At 42.8% G+C, this 25,767-nt stretch overlaps 1 protein-coding gene and 1 long non-coding RNA gene across 2 annotated transcripts in view; one reads left to right on the top strand and one right to left on the bottom strand.

Annotated features, from left to right (window-relative positions):
• The window catches only part of LOC138353133 (uncharacterized), a 180,884-nt gene that overhangs the window by 14,589 nt on the left and 140,528 nt on the right, over positions 1-25,767 (top strand). The window lies entirely within an intron of this gene.
• LOC123770806 (perlucin) lies at positions 15,804-21,723 on the bottom strand. The gene is made up of 3 exons (XM_045762965.2): positions 21,411-21,723; positions 19,279-19,452; positions 15,804-17,970 (listed from the first exon to the last, which is right to left on the bottom strand). Exons 1-3 carry the CDS (start codon positions 21,697-21,699, stop codon positions 17,696-17,698), a joined length of 738 nt encoding a protein of 245 aa, XP_045618921.1. The 5' UTR covers positions 21,700-21,723; the 3' UTR covers positions 15,804-17,695.

Genomic DNA, 25,767 nt, shown 5'->3' with positions numbered 1-25,767 from the left:
GAGTGTATTTACTCACCTGTGAAGGCATTAAAAGAGAACTTAATAACATCTACTTATCGCAGCATCCACGAGATGAAAGTCTGAGATCCAGCATCAACAATCTCCTTGATCCTCATCCTCACTCATTTATGAAGCGTCTCTGGCCTCGTGAAGCATTATAAGCTTTCAGACTGGCAGACTTCCTCGTTAGACGTGCATGAGACTGAACGACAGGCTTTCTCACCAGGCTTGCATGACACTGAACGGCTTTTGGGAGTCGGTAATTTCTCTCTGCTATCACACTTTAATGTTTGGAACAGTCTTATAAAAAAAGATATGGGGGATATCTTGGTCTAGTTCAACTTCATCCTTCATTGTTTCGGGCTAATTTGGCTACTATGTCCGTTATCGTAATAATTTATATTTGTTTGAGATGGTATCATACAAAAAAATTCTAAACCCCTTATTTTATGCAAGGATATAAGATATATTTTTTTTATTATTAATACATGAGGTACATCTGCATTAGTGCAGCTACCCTAGACTATATGAAGTGGAGTACAGTGTGTCAAAAAAGCTAACTAGGAGATGCTAAAAAATCCCCATCACACAGGATAAGATTTTAAGGTACCTATGAGTCGATAACTCTACGGACATAGAACCCACATTTAACTATATATTTGAAATTTATTCGAATAATCAGAACAATTGATAGCTTCGCCTCATTAGTCGGTATAGCACTTGCTTTCAACCTCCGAGCTCTTGCTTTGCCGAAAGTCCTCTCATTGGTCGTTGGCCGTCAGGTCAGGTCACTAAGAACCTTGAGGAAACACACTCGGCCAGAGCCAACGATTTGGTCCTGGCCACAGAAGATTGACTAGGATCTAATCCTAAACTGTTCGGCTCTGTTTATCCAGCATTAATTGTGTATATCACAATTAAGTAATTCTTCCATCCAATGTACCTTCGTGTTTGTATTATAAAATATTTGCATTATAATGATTATATTATCAGTATTCATTAGCATTTTAAGAGCTGTTTACATGTAGACAGAGAGAATGTATCAGGACTGATATTAGTTATATATGTCATGTGTATAATTTTATACACATGTAATTTTTTATTTAATACTTGTATATACACATTGCGGGATGTAACTGAGGAGCACCAGTATATTAAACAGAATTTAGTCTGAATTTACACAATCTAACCTTTGCTATTGATCATATCTTCAACATTTTGGAGGTTAAGGGAAATTAATAGTTCCGTAGAAGTGAATCTTCCTGGCATCATGAAGTCACTATACGTTAGGTGGATTGCTAAGAATTGTATGCTTCTGGGGAGGTAAAACCACATCAACTTTAACGCTTGCGACGGGCTCACCATAGCCCGTGCTACTTGGAACTTCTTGTTCCAGGTAGCGCATCTTTAACAACAACAAAAACGCTTGTTAAATCTTCCGAACAAGCTGCAAGTAAAGAAAAATATGTTCTCTTACAATACATGAATCACTTACATAATGAATTATAACACTTGTGATGTTTTCTCTAACTTACGTTATATTTATCAAGAAATTAAAATTTTTCAGGTGAATAAATTATCAGTGAATCTTCGTAGTCTGAATTATACGTCAAATAGAATTATTGTTGAATATTTTTCTATACGAATATAATATGTCCCTTTTGAAGACATGTAACCCAGAGGAGATTTTCCGGTGCTGTGGGTGGATCTGTTGGGATAAACCTCCTGCCAGTAAATGTTTTTAAAAGCTTGCTTTAGACCTTTGTGACACACTGAAGCAGCTGTGTGTGTCCTGTCCAACATGCTCTCTGGCTTGTGGCTTCTTGAGAGTGGCTTTAAGTGCACTTACTGAATAACTCGTATATTCAGAGGTGGTTGAAGTGAGGTGGTTGACACTGTTATTATTATTTTTATTTTCATTCTTATTATTCTTATTATTTTTGTTAGTTTATTTTTGTTCGCTTGCATATTGATGAAGTTTGATAACCTGAAACAGACTCGTTGAGGAAGGTTGGAGCGACATGAAGAGAGATGTAAATGTGTAAAAGTTTGGAACAGAATGAATTTAATATTTACAAAGGTTGCATTTGGGAGTTGCCAAAAATGTGTTATATATATGTGTACATTTTATATATATATATATATATATATATATATATATATATATATATATATATATATATATATATATATATATATATATATATAATATAATATACTGGGGGACGCGTGTGGTACATTGGGTCTTCTGGTGTTGTGTGGGTGAGGAGCGATGCTACAGACTAGTGGAAATCTTGGAACCCTTCTTGTGTGAGCCGGATGGGTGATATCTTCCCGAATACAGAGATTTAGTTGGCTTGAATGAGAGAAATACCGTTTATACCTTCATGTGTGCTTGGGGAGTTTCAACCCCAGCAGTCTCTATATTTAGGCAAGACAGCATCCCTCTTAAGCCCTCTGACTGTGCACAATCAATAATGCATTGCGTAAAGAATGAACACACAACCAGATCGTCACCAGAAATCCTGACTAACTACACGGAAATAACACTATGTAATTTTGACTTTTGTTTCTTGAATATTTCCTCAAACTGGATTTTATTTTTCCCTTCGCTTCGGGAAAATGTCTGAAAGGTATCTGATGGCTGCCGACTCTTTTCTAGAGAAGTAAAAAATATGTTCACAGTTCTTGATACGTTGACAGTCTTCAGGTACCTCCAAGACATCTTCCCTGAGCAGTTATTCTCGAAAGTTTGAGGGGACATAATAAGAAATGTTCGACACTTTAAAGGTTATCTTGAGGTTATCTTGAGATGATTTCAGGGCTTTTAGTGTCCCCGCGGCCCGGTCCTCGACCAGGCCTCCACCCCCAGGAAGCAGCCCGTGACAGCTGACTAACACCCATGTACCTATTTACTGCTAGGTAACAGGAGCATAGGGTGAAAGAAACTCTGCCCAATGTTTCTCGCCGGCGCCTGGGATCGAACCCAGGACCACAGGATCACAAGTCCAGCGTGCTGTCCGCTCGGCCGACCGGCTCCCCGGTCGGAGGTATAGGCAAGGTATAGGCAATTAGAAAATAGCACTACCCAGGGATAAAGTTTGTGTTCCATAATACAATCGACAGATGCAATCAAAATAGATTTAAACATTGGAGAAGCAAAACATATGATATAATATCTAAGAACTAATAAGAGCCAGCTCACACTCAGGTATATTATTCCCTCTTCAAGACCTTAGGCAGAATATTCCACACACTACCTCGGCCACAACAAGAAAATAGGAAGTAAGGAAACTGCAGAAAGCATATTGGCCCATGCCCAATTTACTTCATGCTTACTGCTTTTATGATGACGTGCTCAAGTTAACTTCCTTGCAGTTCACCTCTGCCTTGAAAATGTTGACAGGGTCAACAAAACGTATTTCTTAGGGTTAGGCACTGTTAATTTGAACAAATCAACTTTTGGTGAGCACTTTTCATCACAATTTAAAATATAAGAGATATAGAGAAGATTCGTGTTAGAATCATTGATCTAACCGCTTGTATCATATTTAATTATATATATAATATATATAGTTTTACATAAAATTGTGTTTATTCATATAATAATTATATTTTGAATGTGTTCTCACCATAGTGACGCTTATATAAGTGCTTCATACGCGAGACTTCCTGCCCAATTACTTCGTCTTAGGGTCTGACTCATTCACTCAAGCATCACAAAGTTTCTCAAGATCCTGCGCCACAATTCTCGTCTCTCTCGCTCTTGCCTGTATTTCTCTCTCCCTCCTGCTCGAGTCCTTTTATTTTCCTGTTTCTCGTGCATCAATCCCATTCACCACGTCTATCCCTTGTTCGGTTCAGCCGCATTTTGTCTTTCCTGATACCATTGTCATTAACTAATTCCTCTCTAATTCCTTACCACGTTTTATAACTCTCTGTATTGCCTCTTCTGCACACTCTCCCTCTCCCATGTAATGGAGAGTGATGCTCCAAGCTTCTCTATTCTGCTTTTTGCGTTTTATCCCTCGCTAGAACAAGACCAACCACTTGGGATGGACGGTAGAGCGACGGTCTCGCTTCATGCAGGTCGGTGTTTAATCCCCGACCGTCCAAGTGGTTGGGTATCCATTCCTTTCCCCCCGTCCCATCCCAAATTTTTTATCCTGACCCCATCCCAGTACTAAATAGTCGTAATGGCTTGGCACTTTCTGCTGATATTTTTTTCGCTAGACCAAGAGCCTCACCAAATGTAAACAAAAATAAACAAATGTAAATATTATAACCCATCCTCCTGTTTAGATAGTAGTATCTAGTAGATAGTTTAGATATTGTGACGATCGTCAATAGTCACGAATTCGTACGTACTTAGCTTTTAGATAGTAGTATAATGACTAGTAAGAAATTCTTTTAAACGAAGTTAAAAAACAAACTTAAATATTCAAAGGCCCCTATTATAGCACACATTTGTACTATATTAGGCCTCATGTATCCTGTTTTAGGCCTAGGAGAGTTAGGTTAGTATGTCAAAGCCACACGAGTATAAAATAGTTTTCCGGTGTGTCCAACCTCAATAGATCACATTTCTACTTTCCAATTTCATTGTACTTACCTTAAAAGCCTTTGCAGTCTCCGTGGTGTAGTGGTAAGAACAGTCTCCGTGGTGTAGTGGTAAGACACTCGCCTGGCGTTCCGCGAGCGCTATGTCATGGGTTCGTATCCTGGCCGGGGAGGATTTACTGGGCGCAATTCCTTAACTGTAGCCTCTGTTTAACGCAACAGTAAAATGTGTACTTGGATGAAAAAACGATTCTTCGCGGCAGGGGATCGTATTCCAGGGACCATAGGATTAAGGACTTGCCCGAAACGCTACGCGTACTAGTGGCTGTACAAGAATGTAACAACTCTTGTATATATCTCAAAACTCGTCCCTTCCGTGATCTCGTGTACAATGGCGCTCCTTTACCGTAGTTCGCTAGTGGTTCATAGTTTATGTGGCAGTATCAGTCCGTCCTATTAACAATGACCCCGAAGTCCATTCCATGGACCCGTCAAACCCCGCTGTTTATGGATGAAAAACGGTTTACACACGACTCACAACTGCTGACGTCCGAACGCTTCCGGAACCTGTGCTTCGCTGACGACTTTTGTTCGAACCACAACGCTGTAAATGCTTCACCCACGTACTACAAATACAAATAATCGCCAACAGAACCTAAACACCTAATCTAACCTATGCCTATATGTGTACCATATGATAATATATAATAATCATTTATATTTGAGAAAAGTTCTGTTTTGAATGAGCAGAATGTTGAAATTGATGAATGCGCATTTGGCGTCGAGCGGTGAATAGAATGAACTTGGTCGGAGGACAGGTTGGGCAGTATACCGCAGAATGATAGCGTTCTGCAGATTCTCTGGAGGTATACTGAAGAATGATAACGTGTTGCAGTGTGAGCGGAGGTATGCTGCTGTACGGTATGGCATGATATAGTGTCCGTTGAGGTATGCTACAACATGCGAGTATACTACGGTGTCTGATTATATACCGCAGTTTATTAGCATGCTTCATGCTTGTTACACAGTGTATAATGGCATACCGCAACATGCTACAGCATAAATTAAGGTATACCAAAGTATACTAGCATACTTGAGCCTCAATCTTGCCTCAGTCAACACCTCAACATATTTACGGGAGAGACTGGAATCCTTTTTCAAGAAGTCAAAAAGAGAATTTGATATCGTTGGCTTCCGAAGATGGAATTCACTTCAATTTTCCACTGTATGTTGGTCAGGGCACAGTTGACGGGTGCAGTGTGGGACTGGAGGCAAAGGTGATAGAAAGAGAGAGGAATAAATGAAGATATAGAGCGATAAAGAGAATGATATAGAGGGCTAAGAATAACGATATAAAGTGAAAAGTGGATAAGAGAGATTTACCATGTTATATTTCACACAAAACGTACCATATCATAGCTCTAATTTCCCATCGATTACGGTAATTTGTCAGGCAATAGCTCATTCTAACTTACCATCTCATAGATCACTATCACAATCTCACTATCCCTCACAACACTGTAGCTACTAGCACTAGCTCTTCCCACACTATACCAACCTATACCACACTATACCAACTTCTTCCAACCACACTATGACAGGGAGGACCCCCCGACTGTCAACCTAACTGCTCATCTGACCAACAAACTGGTTGACTGACATACAGTCTTGCTCTTAAGTTCCAAGCCCCTCTAAGGGGTCTATTTATCACCCATAAAACAACTGTTTTTAAAGCGATTCTGCTTTATTTAGGGGCTTAGAATTTATATATTATCACTTGGAAATCATCTGAAATTCTATATAATACTTTACGTTTTTATTTTTTTCTGTTTAGTGTAAATAACATGGTGTTGATAATGGACTGGGAGAGTACGAACTATATAAAGTATAAGATTTCAATATTAATTGTCTGATGGATATTTTAAATCATTTATATGTAATAAAGGATGTTCCATATATTTCCAGAGACACTTGGCAAACTTTCAAAATAAATATGTGACCATAAATTTTACACAAGAAGTGTGCGAGGTTGCACAATGAAATGACAAGCCAAAATGGGACAAAGGTAAAGAGGAGAGAGAGAAAGAGAGAGAAAAAGGGGATTAGGGGAGACAAAAACAACAGAAATCGGCAGATTTAGGTAATGGAAGACGAGACTGAAAATAATGTGAGTAAAACATGAAGAATGAGACAAAGAAATAAACACACAAAGAGGCAGAGAAAGATATAAATTACGAAAAACGCAAATAAACGAAAGAGAATAAGAGCAAAGATCGCAACAGGAAAATGTCCAACTAATTGTAAGAAATGTAGTCCTTCTGCTTTCCACTGAAAAGAGCACTGGCACTGTGCCTCCTGTTGGTTCTTTGGCACTCTGCTTCGTGTGTTTACTTTGGAATACTGTTGGTTTGAAACAGACATTTCAAAGTTCTGGAGACCAAACCGCACTTCAGAAAATGAGGAGACGACGACGTTTCGGTTCATTATGGACCATTATCAAGCCGACTGTGATGGGAGGAGGGAGGCTGGGCGTTAAATAAGGCAAGAGAGAGAGGTGAAGAGGCGGAAATCTTAGAGGAAGGTAAGGGTAGAGGGAATAAAGTTCATTCTGGACCATTATCAAACCGACTGTGATGGGAGGAGGGAGGCTGGGCGTTAAGTAAGGCAAGAGAGTGGTGAAGAGGCGGAAATCTTAGAGGCAGGTAAGGGTAGAGGGGAATAAAGGGGCGTAAGAATGTAAGTAAAAGAGGAAAAAGAAAAAAGAAAAAATAGGTATGGATAGGTTCATGTTAGGTCACGTTTGTTAGAAAGTTTAGGACATTTCAGTATGAAACTCCCGATGCTTTCACATGTCAGTGAGCAGGCGAGACCCAGACTTCAGAAACTCCTCAACCTCCACCAGCTTCGGGAGCTGTCTATCGCAAACACGAAAGTGAATGTCGAGCTTAATTCAATTTGCTAGTCGTGTCGCATGTGTAAGGAGTCTGAGACCTGACCTGCAGGGGGCCGCTATGTTTATATAATGGTCATACATATTTAAATTATATTTCGAAGGTGGGGCTTCTAGGTGCCTGTCTGTCTTTCTGTCAAAGGATGTGCAATTCTGGAACTATAAGAAAGTGGGTTGATGTATGAGTTTTAAGGGAGAAGGACGTGTAGATGGATTACACAAATCCATACGTTCCGTGATGAGGGTTCGAGCCTACGTCCGAGATGATCCCAGACGCACCTTTATCGATTGTGCTACGATTTGGTTACAAGAAATGCAACCTGGAGTTCAACTGACCTTACACGGATCTTTGTGGGTTTGTTCATTTGATGCATCATGCTATTGTGATTTCTGTGTGCAACCCCCCCCCCCCCCCCCCCCGCTCAGCTCGTTGTCGCCGTGTGGGGGCTTAGTGGACGGCTGCCGGAGTGTGATGCTTCTTGGGACAGTCCTCTGTCCTTTTCTAGCCTTGTGCTCCTGCTGCCGTCCTCTCCAATTCTGCTGGGCATCTTTTCCTTTTCTTTCTGTTTCGTTTTTCTCCCCCCTCTTCTCCTATCTGCTTGCCGTTTCCTGCCGACCTTTTGCTCGTTCAGGTTCTTCCCTTGGACTTCTTCTATTTTGACGCCCGGGTGCTTGAGGCGGCATACTCTTGCACCCGTAGAACTGTAGTACCCGACGTCGAGAGCGAGGGGAACCTTTTATTGTCAATCCCCCTTTCGTCACTGAACCCGATCTCGACGGACTGTCGGTTTCTTAAGGTGGCGTTTGTGGGGCGTATACTCACGACGCACCCCTAGGAGGCCCCGGCAAGATCGGCGATAGCTTCTTGTTGGGTGTCCTGCCTCTAATTGTGGCTCCATGGTGGGTGTGGGGTCACATTCGTGAATGAATTCTTCTTTTCGTAATGATGATAACCCCTGTTTCGGCTGCTTCTGGTGTACCTTCTCAGGCTCGTGGGGTGGGCGACCAAGCCCCCGAGTCGGTCCGTATTGGAAGACCGGGCTCTGTAGCCTCCGCTGCATTGGGCCCCGACCTTGCTCCTCCTTTGGCCTCTGTGACTCCTTCCCCTGGCTCCCCTCCCTCCTCTGTGGTTGGGTCGAGCCCCAGGCCCCCAGTGGTGACTACCTCGTTCCCTGGCGCGGCTCCTTCTCTAGTTGTAACTACTGCGCCTTTTAACCCCTCTCTCTCTGGGGGTTCTCACCGCCGTCCTCGTCACGGCCGCCCTCGCTCGATTCCTTCCAGTTCTGCTACCTATCATGCCTTGTTTGGTCCCGCTTCGTGGGCCAAATATTTTGATCTCCCCCCTCTTGATTCTGCGCCTCCTGACGATTTCTCCGTCCATCGACATCTCGTTGATTCCGTGGATGCCTCCATTACTTTCAACCCCACTCGTCTCGGTACACGTGTCGTTGCTGCTCCTTCTCAGGATGCTGCTTTCCGCTTGGCTGCCTTATCCTGCCTTGGCGAGACCCCTGTTCGGGTCTCGAAGAACGCTCAGTTGAATGCCAGTGTTGGCACTATTTTGCTCCCGCCCCATGTTGCGACCGGTGTTCGGGACCTGCGCGATTGCCACGACGATATTCGACATATCCTTGCTGCCCAGGGCCATTCTATTCTCCAGGTGGACACGTTTACTCGTCCCCCTCGTGGTAGTCGCCGTCAACCCCTCCGGGTTGTGAAGATTACCTTTGATGGTAGGACCCTTCCACCCTCTGTCATTCTTGCTGGTGCCAGGTGCTCTGTCCAGGAGTACATTCCTTCTCCTCGGCTCTGCAACAAGTGCTGGAGGTTTGGGCATGGTGCCCTCCGCTGCTTTGGGACTGTCTTTCTCTGTCCTTTGTGTGGTGGCGAAGGTCACTCTAAGTCGGAGTGCACTTCTCCCCAGGCTCGTTGCCTCAACTGCGGTGAGGCCCATCCTACCTTCTCCCGTGCGTGTGTCCATTACAAGCTTGAGGCAGCCGTTCTCAACTTGAAGCACCGGGAGCGTTTATCTTTTCCTGAGGCGAGGCGCCAGGTTCGCCGGCTCCCGCCTTATGCTAATATCTCTTATGCTCGCGTGTTGCGCTCTTCCTCTTCTCGTCCTTCCCACCTTCCTCAGACTCACAACCGTTTCCGGGCCTTGGACCCTGATGCGCCCACTGCCCTCTCCTCTGTTCCTTTGGGTTCTCTCCCGAAGGATCCTCCTCCTGGTCCTCTGTCCGGGGTTCCCCTTCCTTCTACCCGGTCTGTCGTGTCTCCTGTGTCTTCTTCCTCGTCCCCCTCCGATCCTCCTTCCCATCCTCTTCCTCCATCTATCGGCTCTCCCCACCGCCTGTCGGTGCGGGCGGATGTCCATCGCTCTCCTAACGGCCGTCGTGTGTGCTCTCGTTCGGCTTCTCCTGTTGAGACACTGGAATCCGTTGCCCGGTACGTAGTTGCTGGGACACCGGTCTCTTTAAGTCAGAAGCGTAAGCCTGGCTCCTCTCCTTCCTCTTCCCCGGCGGGTAAGAAGGCTTCGCTTTCTTCCTCAGCTCCTACGTCTGGTTCTGTTGTTCCTTCCCCTCCCGTTTCAGTAATTGCCCCCCCCCTGTTCCTGCTATGGAGGTTTCTTTGGCCCCTGCTTCCCTTTCGGTTGCTGCTCTTGCTGGGGTGCGCTCCCCTCTTTCTCCTCCCACTCTTCCTGCTACTGTCCTTGACTGCTCCTCTCCGTTGTCTCCTCCGGACCCCGCCCGCCCACCTCTGATCTGTTCTCCCGTTTCCTTCTCTCCGTCTTTGCTCAGTTTACCCATGCCCCCTAACCCTGACTTTGCTGACCCTGATCCCGACCCTGATATTCTTTAACGTGCTCTGTTGCTCTTTCGCCTTGGTTTCTTCCTTGTTCTCTGGTTTTGTCCTTTCTCTTCTCGTCGTTGTCCACTCTTCAATGGAACGTTCGAGGTTATTACGCCAATTTCCTCGAACTCCAACTTCTGATTTCGCGGTTTTCGCCCCTTTGTGTCTGTCTCCAGGAGCCAATGCTTGGTGCTCGTCCTGGTCGTTTTCGTAGCTATTCCTTTCTCTCCCCCCCCCCCCCCAGCCATTGCTGTGGCTTCTAATTCTTCTGCTCTCTTGATTCGTGCTGCTGTTCCCTTTGTTCCTTTACTTTTTCCTTCGCCTCTCCATTGTTCTGCTGCTCGTATCTTTGTGGGGAAATGGTACACAGTTTGTTCCATTTATCTCCCCCCGAGTGTCCCGCTCTCTCTTCCTGATTTGAAACACCTCCTAGACTCCTTGCCGGAGCCTGTGCTCCTGCTGGGTGACTTCAATTGTCGTCATTTCCTTTGGGGTGACGTTCTGACGAATACCCGGGGTCGCCTCCTTGAGCCGTTTCTCCTCTCTTCTTCCCTGTCTCTTCTGAATTCTGGTGAGCCCACTCATTTGGACTCTCGGACTCGCACCCTTTCTTGTCTTGATCTTTCTCTCTGCTCTTCTTCTCTTTACTTAGATTTCACGTGGCAGGTTCTTGATGACCTCCATGGAAGTGATCATTTCCCCATCCTTGTTTCCTTTTTCTCTTTTCGCCCTTCCCTCTCTTTCCCTAGGTGGCAGTTTGCTAAGGCAGACTGGACCCTATTTACCCTCAGTGCTGCTCTCTCTGACCTCTCCTTTCTGCCTCTCTCTCGCGCTCTCCTCCTTTTTCATGACACTGTCTTCAACGCTGCCCTCCGCTCTATTCCTCGCTCTTACTCTCGGGGTCCGCGGAAGTGCGTTCCCTGGTGGAATGCGGACTGTGCTCGGGCTGTCCGCTGTAAGCGTGCAGCCTGGAAGAGGCACCGCCGTAGGCAGACGACCGATTCTTTTATTTTCTTTTGGAAAGCCAGTGCGGTGGCCCGTAGGGCCATCCGTACGGCTAAACGTGAATGTTGGGCATCTCATGTCTCAACAATTACGTCCGAAACCCCTCTGGCCCAGATCTGGAAGCGTATCCGCAAGATAGCGGGTAAGTTCGTTCCCGATGTTTCACCGGTCCTTCACCTCCATGATACTCTTGTGGCGGACCCGTTGCAGGTCGCTTCCGAACTGGGTTCCCACTTTTCTTCTGTTAGCTCTGGTCTTCATCTTCCCCAATCTTTCCTTCTTCGTAAACCTGTCCTTAAGTCTCGTCCTTTAGATTTCTGCACTCATCTTCAGCTTCCCTATAATGATCCCTTCTCTCTCTGAACTTCGTTCTGCCCTGGCCCTCTGCGGTTCTACGGCGGCGAGCTCCGATGGTATTCATTATGAGATGCTTCGCCATCTCCCTCCGAGCACGTCTCAGTATTTACTGAGTCTGTATAATCGGATCTGGGAGTCGTCGTCAGTCCCTGAGGACTGGCTCGATGCCGTTGTCCTCCCTGTTCGCAAACCGGGGTCTCTGGGTACTTCCCCTAAGGACTTTCGCCCTATTGCTCTCACAAGTTGTGTCTGCAAACTCTTTGAACGTATGGTTAACGTTCGTCTGATGTGGTTCCTGGAACACCATCACCTCCTCTCCCCTTCTCAATTTGGTTTCCGCAAGTGCCGCAGCACGACAGATGTCCTGGTGAACTTGGAGGTCTATATTCGTACTGCTTTTGCTGCGAAGACCTCCGTTGTTGCCGTCCTTTTTGACCTGGAAAAGGCTTACGACACCACTTGGCGTTATCATATCCTGTCTCAACTTCATTCTTTTGGCCTTCGTGGTCATCTCCCTCTCTTTCTCCGCAGCTTCCTCTCTCGTCGTTCCTTTCGGGTGCGCCTTGGTACCGCTCTCTCTCCCTCTTTTCAGCAATACGAAGGTGTGCCCGAGGGTAATGTTCTGAGCACTACTCTTTTTCTGGTTGCCCTCAATGGTCTTCTTTCCTCTCTTCCTTCTGGTGTCTTCTCCACTCTCTATGTCGATGATCTTACCCTTTGTTGTCAGGGTGATGATTCGCCTCTCCTTCATCGCCGGCTTCAACTTGCAATTGATGCCGTGTCGTCTTGGGCCACAGATCATGGCTTCAAGTTCTCTACTTCTAAGACTTGTGCCATGACTTTTACGCGGAAACGGGTTGTTCTTCGTCCCTCTTTGTCACTTTATGGTCATCCCCTTGAATACAAAGATCCCGCGAAGCTTTTGGGGTTATTCCTTGACACTCGTTTGTCTTGGTCTCCCCATATCTCTTACCTCCGTGTTGAGTGCTCTAAGGCCCTTACCCTCCTTCGGGTCTTGTCCCATACTTCTTGGGGGGGGGGGGGGGGCAGATAGGCGCACTCTCCTTGCTTTACATTCCTCTCTCGTCCTGTCTAAGCTCGAATATGGTTGCCCTGCTTACTCGTCTGCTTCTCCTTCTACTCTTCGCCGTCTTGATGCTTTGCACCATACTGGGTTGCGCCTCAGTTCTGGTGCCTTTCGTTCGACTCCCATCCTTAGCTTGTATGTTGACACTGGCTTCCTGTCTCTCCAGGACCGCCGTGATCGCTACTGTCTTCGCTATCTTGCGCAGTCCTTGCAACATCCATCCTTTCGCCTCTGTCGTGCTTTAACTTTTACCCCTCCTGTTCCTGTTCCTCTTCACCACCTCCCTCTTTCTGTCCGGTTATCTCGCCTACAGGATTCTCTTTCCGTTCGTATTTCTGATGTTTCTCCTCGTGTTGTTCCTTCTTTGCCCCCTTGGAGGGTCCCTCTTCCGCGGTTTTGTACATCCTTGACCCGGATCATTAAAGCTTTTACCCCCCCTACGGTTCTAAAACGCCTTTTCCTCGAGCACTTTTCTTCTCACTCCCGCTCCGTTTCTGTCTTCACCGATGGGTCTAAGTCAGCGGACGGTGTTGGCTACTCTGTTGTTTTTCCTGATCGCACTTATATGTGTCGCTTGCCTCCGGAGACTAGCATCTTTACAGCGGAACTTTATGCTATTCTCTGTGCTCTTCGTCTCCTGCTTTCTCGTTGTCAGTCTTCCTTTGTAGTTGTTGTTGACTCTCGTAGTGCCCTTATGGCTCTCGGGTCCTTTAATCCGGTTCATCCAGTAGTTGTCGAGATCCAGCATTGGCTTTTTCTCGTTCACAGTAAATTTAAGTCGGTTGAGTTTTGTTGGGTTCCCAGCCATATTGGTGTGTCTTTAAATGAGCGTGCGGATGCTGCCGCCAAGGAAGCTGTCCGCTCTTGTCCCATCTCTCGTAAAGGCATTCCGTATTCCGACTTTTATCCGGTTATCCATTCCTCAGTCCTTACCCGTTGGCAGGCTTCTTGGTTGTCTGTTACTGGTAACAAGCTACGTACTCTTAAATGTTGTTTCCTCGTGGCCGTCCTCCTTCCACCGTAACCGGAGGTGGGAAACAGCTCTGGCGAGGTTGCGTATTGGCCATACACGCTTAACCCATGGTCACTTGATGGAGCGCCGGCCTGCCCCTTATTGTCCTAGTTGCATTGTCCCTCTTACGGTCGTGCATGTCCTTCTTGAATGTCCTGACTTCCAGGACGAGCGTGTGTCTTGCTTTCCGACCGCCCCTCGCGGTCACCTGTCCCTCGATAGAATTCTTGGTGGCTCGGATACTTTTGATATCATTCGCCTTATGCGTTTTTGTTCTCGTATTGGCATCCTTGGTGATATTTAGCGCCCTCTGATTATTTTGCGTATTTGATGGTGCTACATAGCCTTCCCGGTTTGGTGCCTTCTTTTGATAATTACTTACTTACTTCTGTGTGCAATGGATTAGACACAAAATACATATTTGGGTACTGTATTTGTTTTTGATAGTGTAATTACATTCATGATTCTTCCAGACCATCCTAAAATGATAGCAATCTTAGTAACTATTTAGGCGAAAGTACAAATATGTAGTAATGGACCACCAGAAAGTTGACTTTTTGTATTAATAAATCTGGCCAAATGGGAAACTTTTTTTTAAACAGCATCGTAAATATGAGACCTAATGTATCTAACTTTTCTTAGCAATCTTAGGTCTAATACCTTATCTTATAGAAAATATGGCATATATCTGTGCTATACTAGACCTTGGAATGTTTAAATTAGTTTTTAGCTATATTTTTCGGAACTCTTATTATATTTAAAGCTCCAAAATTAAACTTTCTGGTGGTTCATCACTACATATTGGTACTTTCTGGTGATTCATCACTACATGATGGTACTTTCTGGTGGTCCATCACTACATGTTGGTACTTTCTGGTGATTCATCACTTCATGTTGGTACTTTCTGGTGGTTCATAACTACATGTTGGTACTTTCTGGTGATTCATCACTACATGATGGTACTTTCTGGTGGTCCATCCCTTCATGTTGGTACTTTCTGGTGGTTCATCACTTCACGTTGGTACTTTCGACCAAATAGTTACTGTAAGAAAAATAATCCAGTTTGGTAGCAGGATGCTGTTTCTTTAAACTTTTCTTATTAGGACTACTCCAAAGCTCAGTCGATAGAGCTTCGGTCTCACGTGGGGGTCGAGGGTTCGAGTCTCCTAGTACCCAGGTGAATGGGGAAAGTTACTGTAAGTATTCTCATTTCAAAAGAATGGGTTAGATTATTGTTGATTTATGTATTTTTGTTTTTTTGTACTTTCTGGTGTCTCCTGTCTCTTCTTTATCATTGAATTATAATTATTCCCTCACCTTCACTACTTCTTGTGTTTATCAGTTTCTGAGGCTTATCAGTTTTCAGAAACTTATCATCAGCTTATTGCTAGTCTCTAATTTTTCAATTATTTTTTTTCTTTCAGCCCTGTTTTCTCTTCTTCGTATTTCGTCTCCTCTCCCTCTTACCTCGCCTCTTATTTCCTCTGATTGCTCTTGAGTCCACATTTTTCATTAATTTTCCCAGACAACTCCGAAACTCCTTTTTATCTCGCCAGAAGACAAACGATTCCCATTCTCTCTTTCATTAACTCCTCCTGAGTCCCATTTTCTAACGTGATCAGCCAGTGGTGCTTGTATTCATCATCATGCTGTAGTAACATTCGTAGCTTCACCTAATCATGCTGATCAGGTGAAGCTGATCATGCCTGATTAACCAGTCACCTGATTAACCAGTCGCCTGATTAACCAGTCGTCTGATTAACCAGTCGTCTGATTAACCAGTCACCTGATTAACCAGTCACCTGATTAACCAGTCGCCTGATTAACCAGTCACCTGATTAATCAGTCACCTGATTAATCATCCCTTCAAAATGAACCACCTTATATTTTGTGTTATTTGATGAGTTTTTTTAAAGATATTTGATATATGGTGATATTTTGTAATATTTGAGGATATTTATAAATTGTAAAGGAAAATATGATTCTGGTTCATACGAAGTTTATTAGGAAAAAGATTACAAGAACGTTCTTGCATTAAGTTTGAGTGCACGTACACATAAGTTAGAGGACACATAAGTAATTTATGTGTCCTCTGACGTCCGAGGAAGATTTTGAAGAAACCAAACATAAAAAAGGAGTAATGGTCATGTAACGATGCTGTCGTGTGTGTGTGTGTGTGTGTGTGTGTGTGTGTGTGTGTGTGTGTGTGTGTGTGTGTGTGTGTTAGGGGCCATGCGGCTGAGTGGATAGCGCTCGGGGGTCGTAGTCCTAATGGCCCGGGTTCGATTCCCGGCGGAGACGGTAACAAATGGGGAAAGTTTCTTTCACCTTCATGCCCCTCTGTTCACCTAGCAGAAAATAAGTACCTGGGAGTTAGACAGCTGCTTCGGGCTGCTGCCTGGGGATATGTGCGTGTGTGTGAGAAATATATATGTAGTAGATATAATAGAGGAAAAATAGATTGGTTAGAAAAGCAAGGTCCAAGAGCTAATAGCTCAAATCTGCAGACACATATAATAAAACACACACACACACAAATTGTAAAAACACATAAATAGTAAATATGTATACAGTATACATATGCATAAATACAATGTAAACCGATTTGGGAGCAGACAGAAGCCGCCTCGGTAACACAAGAAGATTATATGAAGACAAATACATAAGTCTGTCGCCCAGGTTTATGTCCCCTACGTTAGCAGTTTAGTATAAGGGAGAGTATACAATGGCTCCCAACATTGGTGTAGCCTTTTTGGATACAATAGAGCGTAATAGATACAATAGAACTAGAAAATAGTGTGGTATATTCTAAAATAAATATGACTGAGCAAAATTTAGGAAAGTTTCGAGACTTTTTTCACGACTCGTTCGTAAATTTTGTGGATTTTGGATTATCAAAAGTTGATTGCTTGTGCTGGAATTTACATATTTTCCTAATCTGTTACATTTACAGGTCTGGCCTACGTGATGAGATTCGTGTGTATTGTTTAAAGTAGATTTAAGTTTAGCCTTATCTAGTGTGAATTACCTGTCTATATTTGCTGGTAGTTACTATCTGGTTTAACATAATTAACTTCGATATGGACATGGAATGCAAATTACACAATCTGTTCACAAGTAATTTAAGCCAAATTTCAGCAATGCTTTCTGTGAGGCTCGAATTTTAGCTCCATGGATAATTTTTAAAGTGGCGATTTACGAAAGATGTATATATATATAGAGAGAGAGAAGCAGACGAGATTCTCGAACGAATTTCAATGAAAAACTCTTCCACTGGTTGTTTCTCTAGGATGAAATAGTTAACGTTAAGTTGAATTTTAATAATATTAACAAATGAATGAAATGTACCCCAATAATAAATGCCATGATATATGAAACTAACCACTTTATCATATTTCATAACATTTTCCAGTTATATACTTAATCTATTTCATCTATTTAGTATTCTCTTTATATATTAAATGTAATATATTATGCTTTATATTTTTGCATTATACATTTCAACATAGGGAAATAGGGTGGAACAGACACCAGCCAATTACAATTATAACTGCTATTTATTAAAGAGATGCCTAGTACTATCTCTCCTTTAAAGTGACATCCACTCTCTTCTCCCCCTTATCATAGCTACCTCTACTTTCACATTTCCCCTTCTACACCTCTCTTTTAGCCCTCTCATCTTCCCTTCTACACCTCCCTTTTAGCCCTCTCATCTTCCCTTCTACACCTCTCTTTTAGCCCTCTCATCTTCCCTTCTACACCTCCCTTTTAGCCCTCTCATCTTCCCTTCTACACCTCTCTTTTAGTCCTCTCATCTTCCCTTCTACACCCTTTTAGTCCTCTCATCGTCCCTTCAACATCTCCCACGACCCGTTCACCAAAGCACACAGTTACTGGCGTTGTACTCGCACACGAAGTTGAGGGTTGTCTGGCAGCTCTCGTCGTTCAGCGAAGGGAAGGTGATGGAGGACGTCTGGTCCCTCTCCATCTCACAGTTTGAGAAGCAGAGTTCCAAGCAGTTCTCGCGGGTGTTCCCGTTAGGTTCGGAGGGCTTCCAGTCTTCGTCGCTGACCGGGCGGCCGTCGGTCCATAGCCAGACGCCCTCCTCGGCCAGGTCGGACCCGCCCAGGTACCATCTCACTACGTGAGCTGTGGACACGAGAATATTGACGCTTCGGTGATTTAAACACGCTGGAAATTAATAGTTATTGATTCAAACTTATTTTATATCTGTTCACAATCACTGCTTCTGCTAAATGTAGAAAAATGAGCACTTCACTCTTTGCAATTACGAGTGAATATGGCGAAGTGTGAGATTAATGAGGATAGCTCTTGTTTTAAACGAATCTTGTTTAATTCCCTTTTACTTTTTCTACAATTGTGAAGTTGAAAATCAAGACCCCAAATTAAATTTTGCTGTTTTATTATGGGCTGATGCTAAGAGGTTTGTTTCGTCGACCCTTGTCAGCATAATCAAAGGCAGGGAACAAGCAGTTGTAATTGTTGTTATAGATTCAGCTACTCGGAACAAGTTCCAAGTAGCACGGGATATGGTGAGCCCGTAGTGGACTTACCTGGCACGGGAGCGGTGCTGTGTCTAGTCTAGGCTAGACAATTAGGAAGGGGGTCGGACTAAGGATTTGGAATGGGACGGGGCGAAAGGAATTGTGCCCAACCACTTGGACGGTCTGGGATTGAACGCCGACCTGCATGAAGCGAGACCGTCACTCTACCGTCTAGCCCAAGTGGTTGATCGAAGATTGCAGAGTGTAACCTTGTATTTGTTAGCTGTTGATAGCTGTCTGGGTTTGTTTGATGTGTAATACCTCGCCAACTATTTTAGCGTTGTCAGCATATCTCTGGTGATATGTAAACAAACAACACATTTTATGGGCCGTAAAAAGGAGATTCACGTTGAATAATTTAATGAGGGACTGTCACTGTACCATTGGCTGTTTCGTCTGAGGCAGCATAGCGGCTCATCCTCCTGTTAATGATAGTTTCGATATATCCGCCAGAGTATCCATTACTGACTACGACCTGCCTTTACCTTGTCAACATGCTTTGCTTGTCATACTTTGCCTGTTAATGGCTTGTAATGTACATTCATGATGTCATTCTCCCCCAAGACCCACCAGCTGCCATGAACCCTCCCAAGTGTTTCCCCAACCCATACTGCACTTTGGATTGTGGAGGGTAAGAGATATAGAAAGAAGGGAGGTGTAGAGAAGGAGGGGAGAGATATAGGGGGGAGAGAGTGAGAGAGAAAGACATACAGTTATATAGAGACAGATACACAGAGAAAAGATCGTCATATAGAAATAGGAAAACCGAAGAATGTAGTAACGGAAGTGAGAGAGAAATAGATCTGCAGTGCCAGGTTGACCCAGGAACCGCTGGGTATCCCACCTAATAATTCTATATAAAGCCGTCCACCACGACCCCTCGACGACTCACGGTAGTGTTCGAGCAGGAAGGCGATGAGGGCGGGGATATGGGTGGGACGGGCCAGATGTCCTCCCATCCCCTTGCAAAAACGGGCAGCCCTGTCCCAGTCGAGACGGTGGTTCGGGTTGGCGTAGTAGCACTGGTGAAGGACCTGCTTGTAGGGCGGAAGACACTCGCACAAACCTGTAAGGAAAGTGAACAGGTTTCAGCAAATGAAGGACACTGTTAAATATATATTTATGTGTGTATATCAACAAAATTAACACGTGATGAAAAATGTGGAAGTGTCAGACCACCAAGGAAGGATTGAAACTGGAAATTCCTCAAGTACTTTCGTATTTAATAATACATCAGAAGGATGAAGATTTAATAATACATCCTTTTGAAGATGTATTATTAAATACGAAAGTATTTAAGGAAATTCCTGTTTCAATCCTTCCTTCGTGGTCTGACACTGTAATTTATAGTTTATATATATGATATTTTGCTTATAATATTTATTTATTATTTCCTACTGATTATCATACTTCAAAGACGCGGCGTAAATGAGAAAATGTTCTCAGTGTTATATTTATTTTAATAAGTCTTATGAATAACACATTTTGCTCTTGGAGTGATTTGACTGCACCCATTCGCCTTTTCACTAGGCGTTTCAATCCATTGGCTAAAGAATTATACGTTATTATTTATTGATATTACTATTAATAAAAATAGTGTTATCTCAAACACACATGATGGTGTAATATATTATTATTTTTGTATATAAATGCCTTCGTAATTTCTGTTTTTTATTGATAGTATTTAATATACGCGAGTGACGGCGTAATCTTGTGACCAAAGGCTTCGTTCTCAGCCGTTTATTTAGATACATAAAACAAATTGGGGAAAAAATTTAAAATGTCACTTGCCTTTGCTCACCTTTACATGTCCGGACCTCTTCATACCTACCCTAACCTGACCTTGCCTGGCCTAACCTGGTCTAATCAAACCTAACATAATCTAACCCTACCCGACTTAATCTAACACGGAAAGTGCATTGTTCGAGTTAATTACCGAAATGGAAGTAATTTGCTTAGTTTTAGACTTGTTTATTGGGAAGACTTGTTTATTGTGAAGACTTGTTTTCTTGTGAAAATATTCCTTAGCCATTTTCAGTCTTATCAGGGATCCGCCTGCTGGTAACGCTCTCAGACTCTATTGAGAAAAGAGAATTTTCTCAATGATTTCTACGAGAAACATTTGTCATAATTTTCACATAAACTAATTTCTAAATGCAGACTTTTAAACAAAAACTATATATTATAAATTTAGTTTGCTTAAAATGTTTTTATCTTTTATTTCGCAGCTATCTCAAAAAATCCAGTAACTTCTTTTTATCTGATTATTAATGAATATTGAATTTTAAGACTGTTGTTCTTGCATCGTTTGAAAATTGCAATTGTTAAGCATGGAATTAGCTTTCATCCTTCTTTCAAGTATACGAAGATATTAATTTATTTACAAAATACTTTTTTCACGAAACAAATAAAAAGAGACTAATGTCTTGTCAGTAATTATAATAGGAAAAATTTGTTTAACGAGCGCTTTCCATTTGCATAATATTAAACCCCAAAACCAGCGGATGTAAGGAAAATGAGTTTTAATCTATATTCTTATCAAGAACAGGCAACAATCTATTTTTTTTTTTTTTTTGCTTCTTCAATTACCCTCTATAAGCTCCTAGTTTCACGTCGTGAAGGAGCAGTATTTACGTCATAAGAAGACGTTCATGTGTGCTTCTTTTGACGTGCAAATAATGTTTATACCATGGGAAGTTTAGTGGAAGCAATCGATTAAATATTCGATTCTGTTTTACGACATTTTTCGGGAGGTTGAGGACGAATACTGGAGTACGAACCTCATTTATTTTTGTGCTTTTGTTGCGAATATAAGGAGCGTCAGCCTTGTGTGTGAGGTGGTCCCAGCAAACACACACACACACACACACACACACACACACACACACACACACACACACACACACACACACACACACACACACTCAGGGCAAGGATGTGTGCACCAGAGACGGGCCTCCCTCAAGGCCGCACCCAACACCTTCCAAAGAGACTTTGTCACCTCACAGGACGCTACAAACTCACCAAAAGCAGCCGCGTGTTCCATGATGTTGTGATGCTCGTCTCCCTCCAACATCTCGGAGGAATGTTTGATATCCTGTATCGTGACATCTTTTTGGTTACCTTGCGAGCGATGCTGAAGTGCCAGTGGTCCAGGTGAGCCTTGGGAGGACGAGGCGGAGTGCCTAGAGGAATGGACGACGGAGGTAGTGACCCACGCCAACACCACCACTATTAGGAGTATCGAAGGAAGGAGCCATAGGTAGTGGTAGTGATGGTGGCGAGTGGTGGTAGTGGAGAATAAGTCTGTCATTCTGCCTGGTACTGAGGTTGGAGCAATACTGAAGAGGATGTGCCTTAGTGATAACTCTGTGTGTGTGTGTGTGTGTGTGTGTGTGTGTGTGTGGTTCTTCGTGCATATGAACTGACATTCCTCGATATGTGTGTATGTACTTACCTAGATGTACTCAACATGAAGTGCTCACCTAGATGTGTAAACAGTGTCCAGCGTGTGGGCCTATTGTCCAGAATTTTGGACCATTAGTAATTCATTGCAGTGACTTTTTTTCTAGATTATTTTGATTCAAAAAATTATTTTGGGTTTCCTTCAATCATTGATTTATCATACCTTTTAAACTCATTTTTTCACACGAATTTTTTTCACAAATCTCTGGTACTCATTTTTGTATCTTGTTTCCATCTGTTTTGTTTACAGCTGTCGTTCTAGTTTTCAATTTCAACATTGTTTATTTGTCTACTTTATGAATTCCGTTTAGAATGTTTTGTGACGTTTTCCTTCTTCTAACTTAGTTCCATCAGGCTATATAATTACTATTTTTTTAATAGTAAATAGAACATTTACATAATAAATATTTAATAGTGACATTATTACTTACTGTTAGTAAGTACTAACATTACTAACATTACTGTTAATAAGTAACACTTTATAGTAACATAGTAACATTTAATAATAACTAGAATAGTAAAAAGAACATTTACTATTCTCTGTCAAGGTTTCTGGAGGCCATTTATCTCACCACATCTGGAGAGATCTTGTTTTGTAGTATTTCAGCTTAGCATCACTAGATAATGTTGAATGTTCTTTGACATTCAAGAAAGATTCCGGATTGCTCAACTCTCTTGTTTGGAGTTCGCCACATTATCACAATACACTAAATATGTCGAGCAAAATGACCTTTAGGTGAGTCCATGCTGACGTTTGAAGGCAAAATTCAACTGTTACCTGTCTGTGTTTTAGTCAATTCTCAGAAATTTTGCATTATAGATCATTCCAGTTGAACAAATCTACAAGGGCCGTGACGAGGATTCGAACCTTCACGCTATTGTGATTTCTGTGTGTAATGAAGTAAAGAGCGAAGAGGGAAAATGGACTATTGACATAGCTCGAGTGCATGGGGGAGTTGTGTAAAACCCTGGTTTGTGTCTCGGAGAGGCTGCAGGATCCAGTAAGTTCAGAAGAACTTCTGTTTCAACTCTTTTTTTTGACCATGTCGTAGCTCAGTCGATTAAGGCAGCGTCTGGGATGCTCCCGGACGTAGGTTCGAATCCTCGTCACGGCCCTTGTGGATTTGTTCATTTGATGCATCACGCTATTGTGATTTTTGTGTGTAATCATTCCAGTTATTTTAATTGTTTTTACATCCGTTTTTGTTCTTAGTTCTTTGAATTAATCTGGTTTATCTGTTAGACCATCATCATTGGTGTAGATGTTTAAAAAAAATCTTATGTTTAGCCAAATTCCAGCAAGGGGGTAAGAAAATGAGATCAGGTGCAGGAAAAAATAGCGAAGAAGGCATAGATGATACGGAAGATAGAAGAGCAGTAGATAGCATTGGGGAAGTAGTAGGTAGTACGAAGGGGGATTAGTGGACTAAAAAGGTGGGAACCAAATACGGAAGAGATGAGGTATGTGATTAGTGAGGAATGGGAAGCATTATTAAGTTTGTGTAAGGAGGTATGGATATTTATAGATTTGGGCGGTTGATGATTAGCTAGAAGAAGGAGGATCAGGAAGTATAAGCCAAACAAATATTCAGATGATGAAAAAGAGTCATATATAAATAAGGGAAGACACCAAAAGGAGCAAGCGAGCGAGAGAAAGATTCTGGCAGAGAATCAGGAAAAGTGAAAGAAGAACTGGGGCCAGGATAGCCGGATGCTTGTCGTTCGCTGCTCCTTGTCCACTCATTACCATGAACACACCAGAGCTGCACCCCCGGGAAGCCCTAATCTACAGGATGTGAGTTACTGGAGCCAGTTATCAGAGGCAAACGGAACAGGACACTTGCCCTGATACAAGCACGTACTGGCACACTGTAAGTGATGCCACAATGCTGTGTGTTGTAAGTAAACTTTATAAGAGTGGACATGTGCCAGTGTCTAAATATTAAGTCAACATATAATGGAATTAAATAAGTAGATGATACCAACAGGACTCGTCTCAAAATTACGTGGGATGGGGGAGTAAATTTAGAATACCAAGAAAGACTTTAAGAGCTGGACCTTATATTGACAGGAAAGACAGATGGAGAGAAGACATGACTCAGATATATATATATATATATATATACAATATTTAAAGTTATTCAAAGGGTGGATAAAGATGAAATTATCACAATGAAGACATTAGAACAACAAGGCGTAGATGGAAGTCAGAGATACAGATGAGAAATAAACAAATCCACAAGGGCCGTGACGAGGATTCGAACCTGCGTCCGGGAGCATCCCAGACACTGCCTTTTGTTCATTTGATGCATCACGTTAGTGTGAGCTCTGTGTGTAGTGTGAGATGAGAAATAGTTCAGTAATCGCTGCATTAGTCCAATAGACTCAGAAACCTGTTTCACGATTCATTAAGTAGTTACGCAGGTACGAAACCTCTACATCTTTTCTAAATCTTTGTTTACAGCTAGTAAACTGTTTATGAGCTTCGTAGCACTAGGAGGCTGTTTATAGCAGTAAACAGCAATATAGCTGTTTATAGCAACATGTGACTGGGAAGTTTCGATGTTTGTAAATTGTTTAGTAAATGTTGACAAAGCCGCCAGAGATTGAGAAAATATGTATAGGTTTATAAGTTGTTGTGTAAATGCTTGTTGAATCCTGGGCCTGTACAGCAGTTGACTGACAGTTCAGAGGCAGGACCAAAGAGCTGAAGCTCAACCCCGCAAGCATAATTAGGTGAGCACAACTAGGTGAGCCCACACACACACACACACACACACACACACACACACACACACACACACACACACACACACACACACACACACACACACTCACTCATCAAGGAACAAAGACTGGAGAAGAATGCCTCCAATGCCACTGAACTAATGACTCAGCCCCCCCCACACACACACACGGGGACCCCCAGCTGAGGACACGGGAACAAATTGACGTGGGAACACGTACAGACAAGGACACATTGACACGGACGACACAAAAACACCCAGAGGTGCATGAACAGGACTCATCTCACTACAGTAATCCTACAGCAAGTACAGAATGGATCATCACCCTCCTTAAAACATAAAATATTTAGTCTAGCATCAACAAAAATATCAGTTCAGCTCATATTTTGTTGGTTTACCATACTGTTCTAATATAGTGGAGCTATACAAGTTTACAGTAAACTGGTGTAGCTCCACTACATCAGAACAGTACAGTAAACTGTCCGTCGTAACAACGTAAAGCAATCCTTAACAGCTAAAGAGGTGTTCAATATACAGCAACATTGACTTTACAATATGAAGGTTGATATATATATTGTAAATTTAAAGTGTAGTTTACCGTTAGAACGGCGAAGCAGGTATTGGCATAAATTAGATTACGAAATTAGGGTGATGAAGAATAGATTTGTAGGAAAATCGGAAATTAGGAACACAGATAGGTCAGATTTATCTGAAAAAAGTCCAGTCTCAGAGTCGTAAATATGTGGATGGACTTGATGCAGACATTGTCGAAGTCAATTCTGTACACAGTTTTAAATGTAAACATAAGGGAAAACGAATGAAAAGAGTCACTGTATTGAACCAATGATAGCCGAAAGGCTGGATTTGACAGCAATGCTCGACCCTGCAAGCTCAACTAGGCGAGTACACACTCACACGCACGCACACCTATACTGTTTCTGGTATATGTAAATGATCTCCCAGAGGGTATAGATTCGTTCCTCTCAATGTTTGCCGACGATGCAAAAATTATGAGGAGGATTGAAACAGAGGATGATAGTAGGAGGCTACAAGATGACCTGGATAGACTGAGTGAATGGTCAAACAAATGGCTGTTGAAGTTCAACCCGAGTAAATGCAAAGTAATGAAACTAGGCAGTGGAAACAGGAGGCCAGGCACAGGATACAGA

This window comes from Procambarus clarkii, chromosome 56, assembly GCF_040958095.1.
Source record: "Procambarus clarkii isolate CNS0578487 chromosome 56, FALCON_Pclarkii_2.0, whole genome shotgun sequence".
In the NCBI taxonomy this organism is placed as follows: Eukaryota; Metazoa; Arthropoda; class Malacostraca; order Decapoda; family Cambaridae; genus Procambarus; species Procambarus clarkii.
The sequence above is the reverse complement of the archived record's forward strand: the minus strand, read 5'-3'. Positions and strand labels throughout refer to the sequence as shown.

What these genes read in the sequence shown, in the direction of transcription:
- LOC123770806 (XM_045762965.2), bottom strand. Translation starts at nt 21,699, where the DNA reads ATGACAGACTTATTCTCCACTACCACCACTCGCCACCATCACTACCAC. An exon ending in GGAACACGCGGCTGCTTTTG is followed by an intron (nt 19,453 to 21,410) that starts GTGAGTTTGTAG and finishes CTTTCCTTACAG; the next exon opens with GTTTGTGCGAGTGTCTTCCG. An exon ending in CTTCCTGCTCGAACACTACC is followed by an intron (nt 17,971 to 19,278) that starts GTGAGTCGTCGA and finishes TCGTGTCCACAG; the next exon opens with CTCACGTAGTGAGATGGTAC.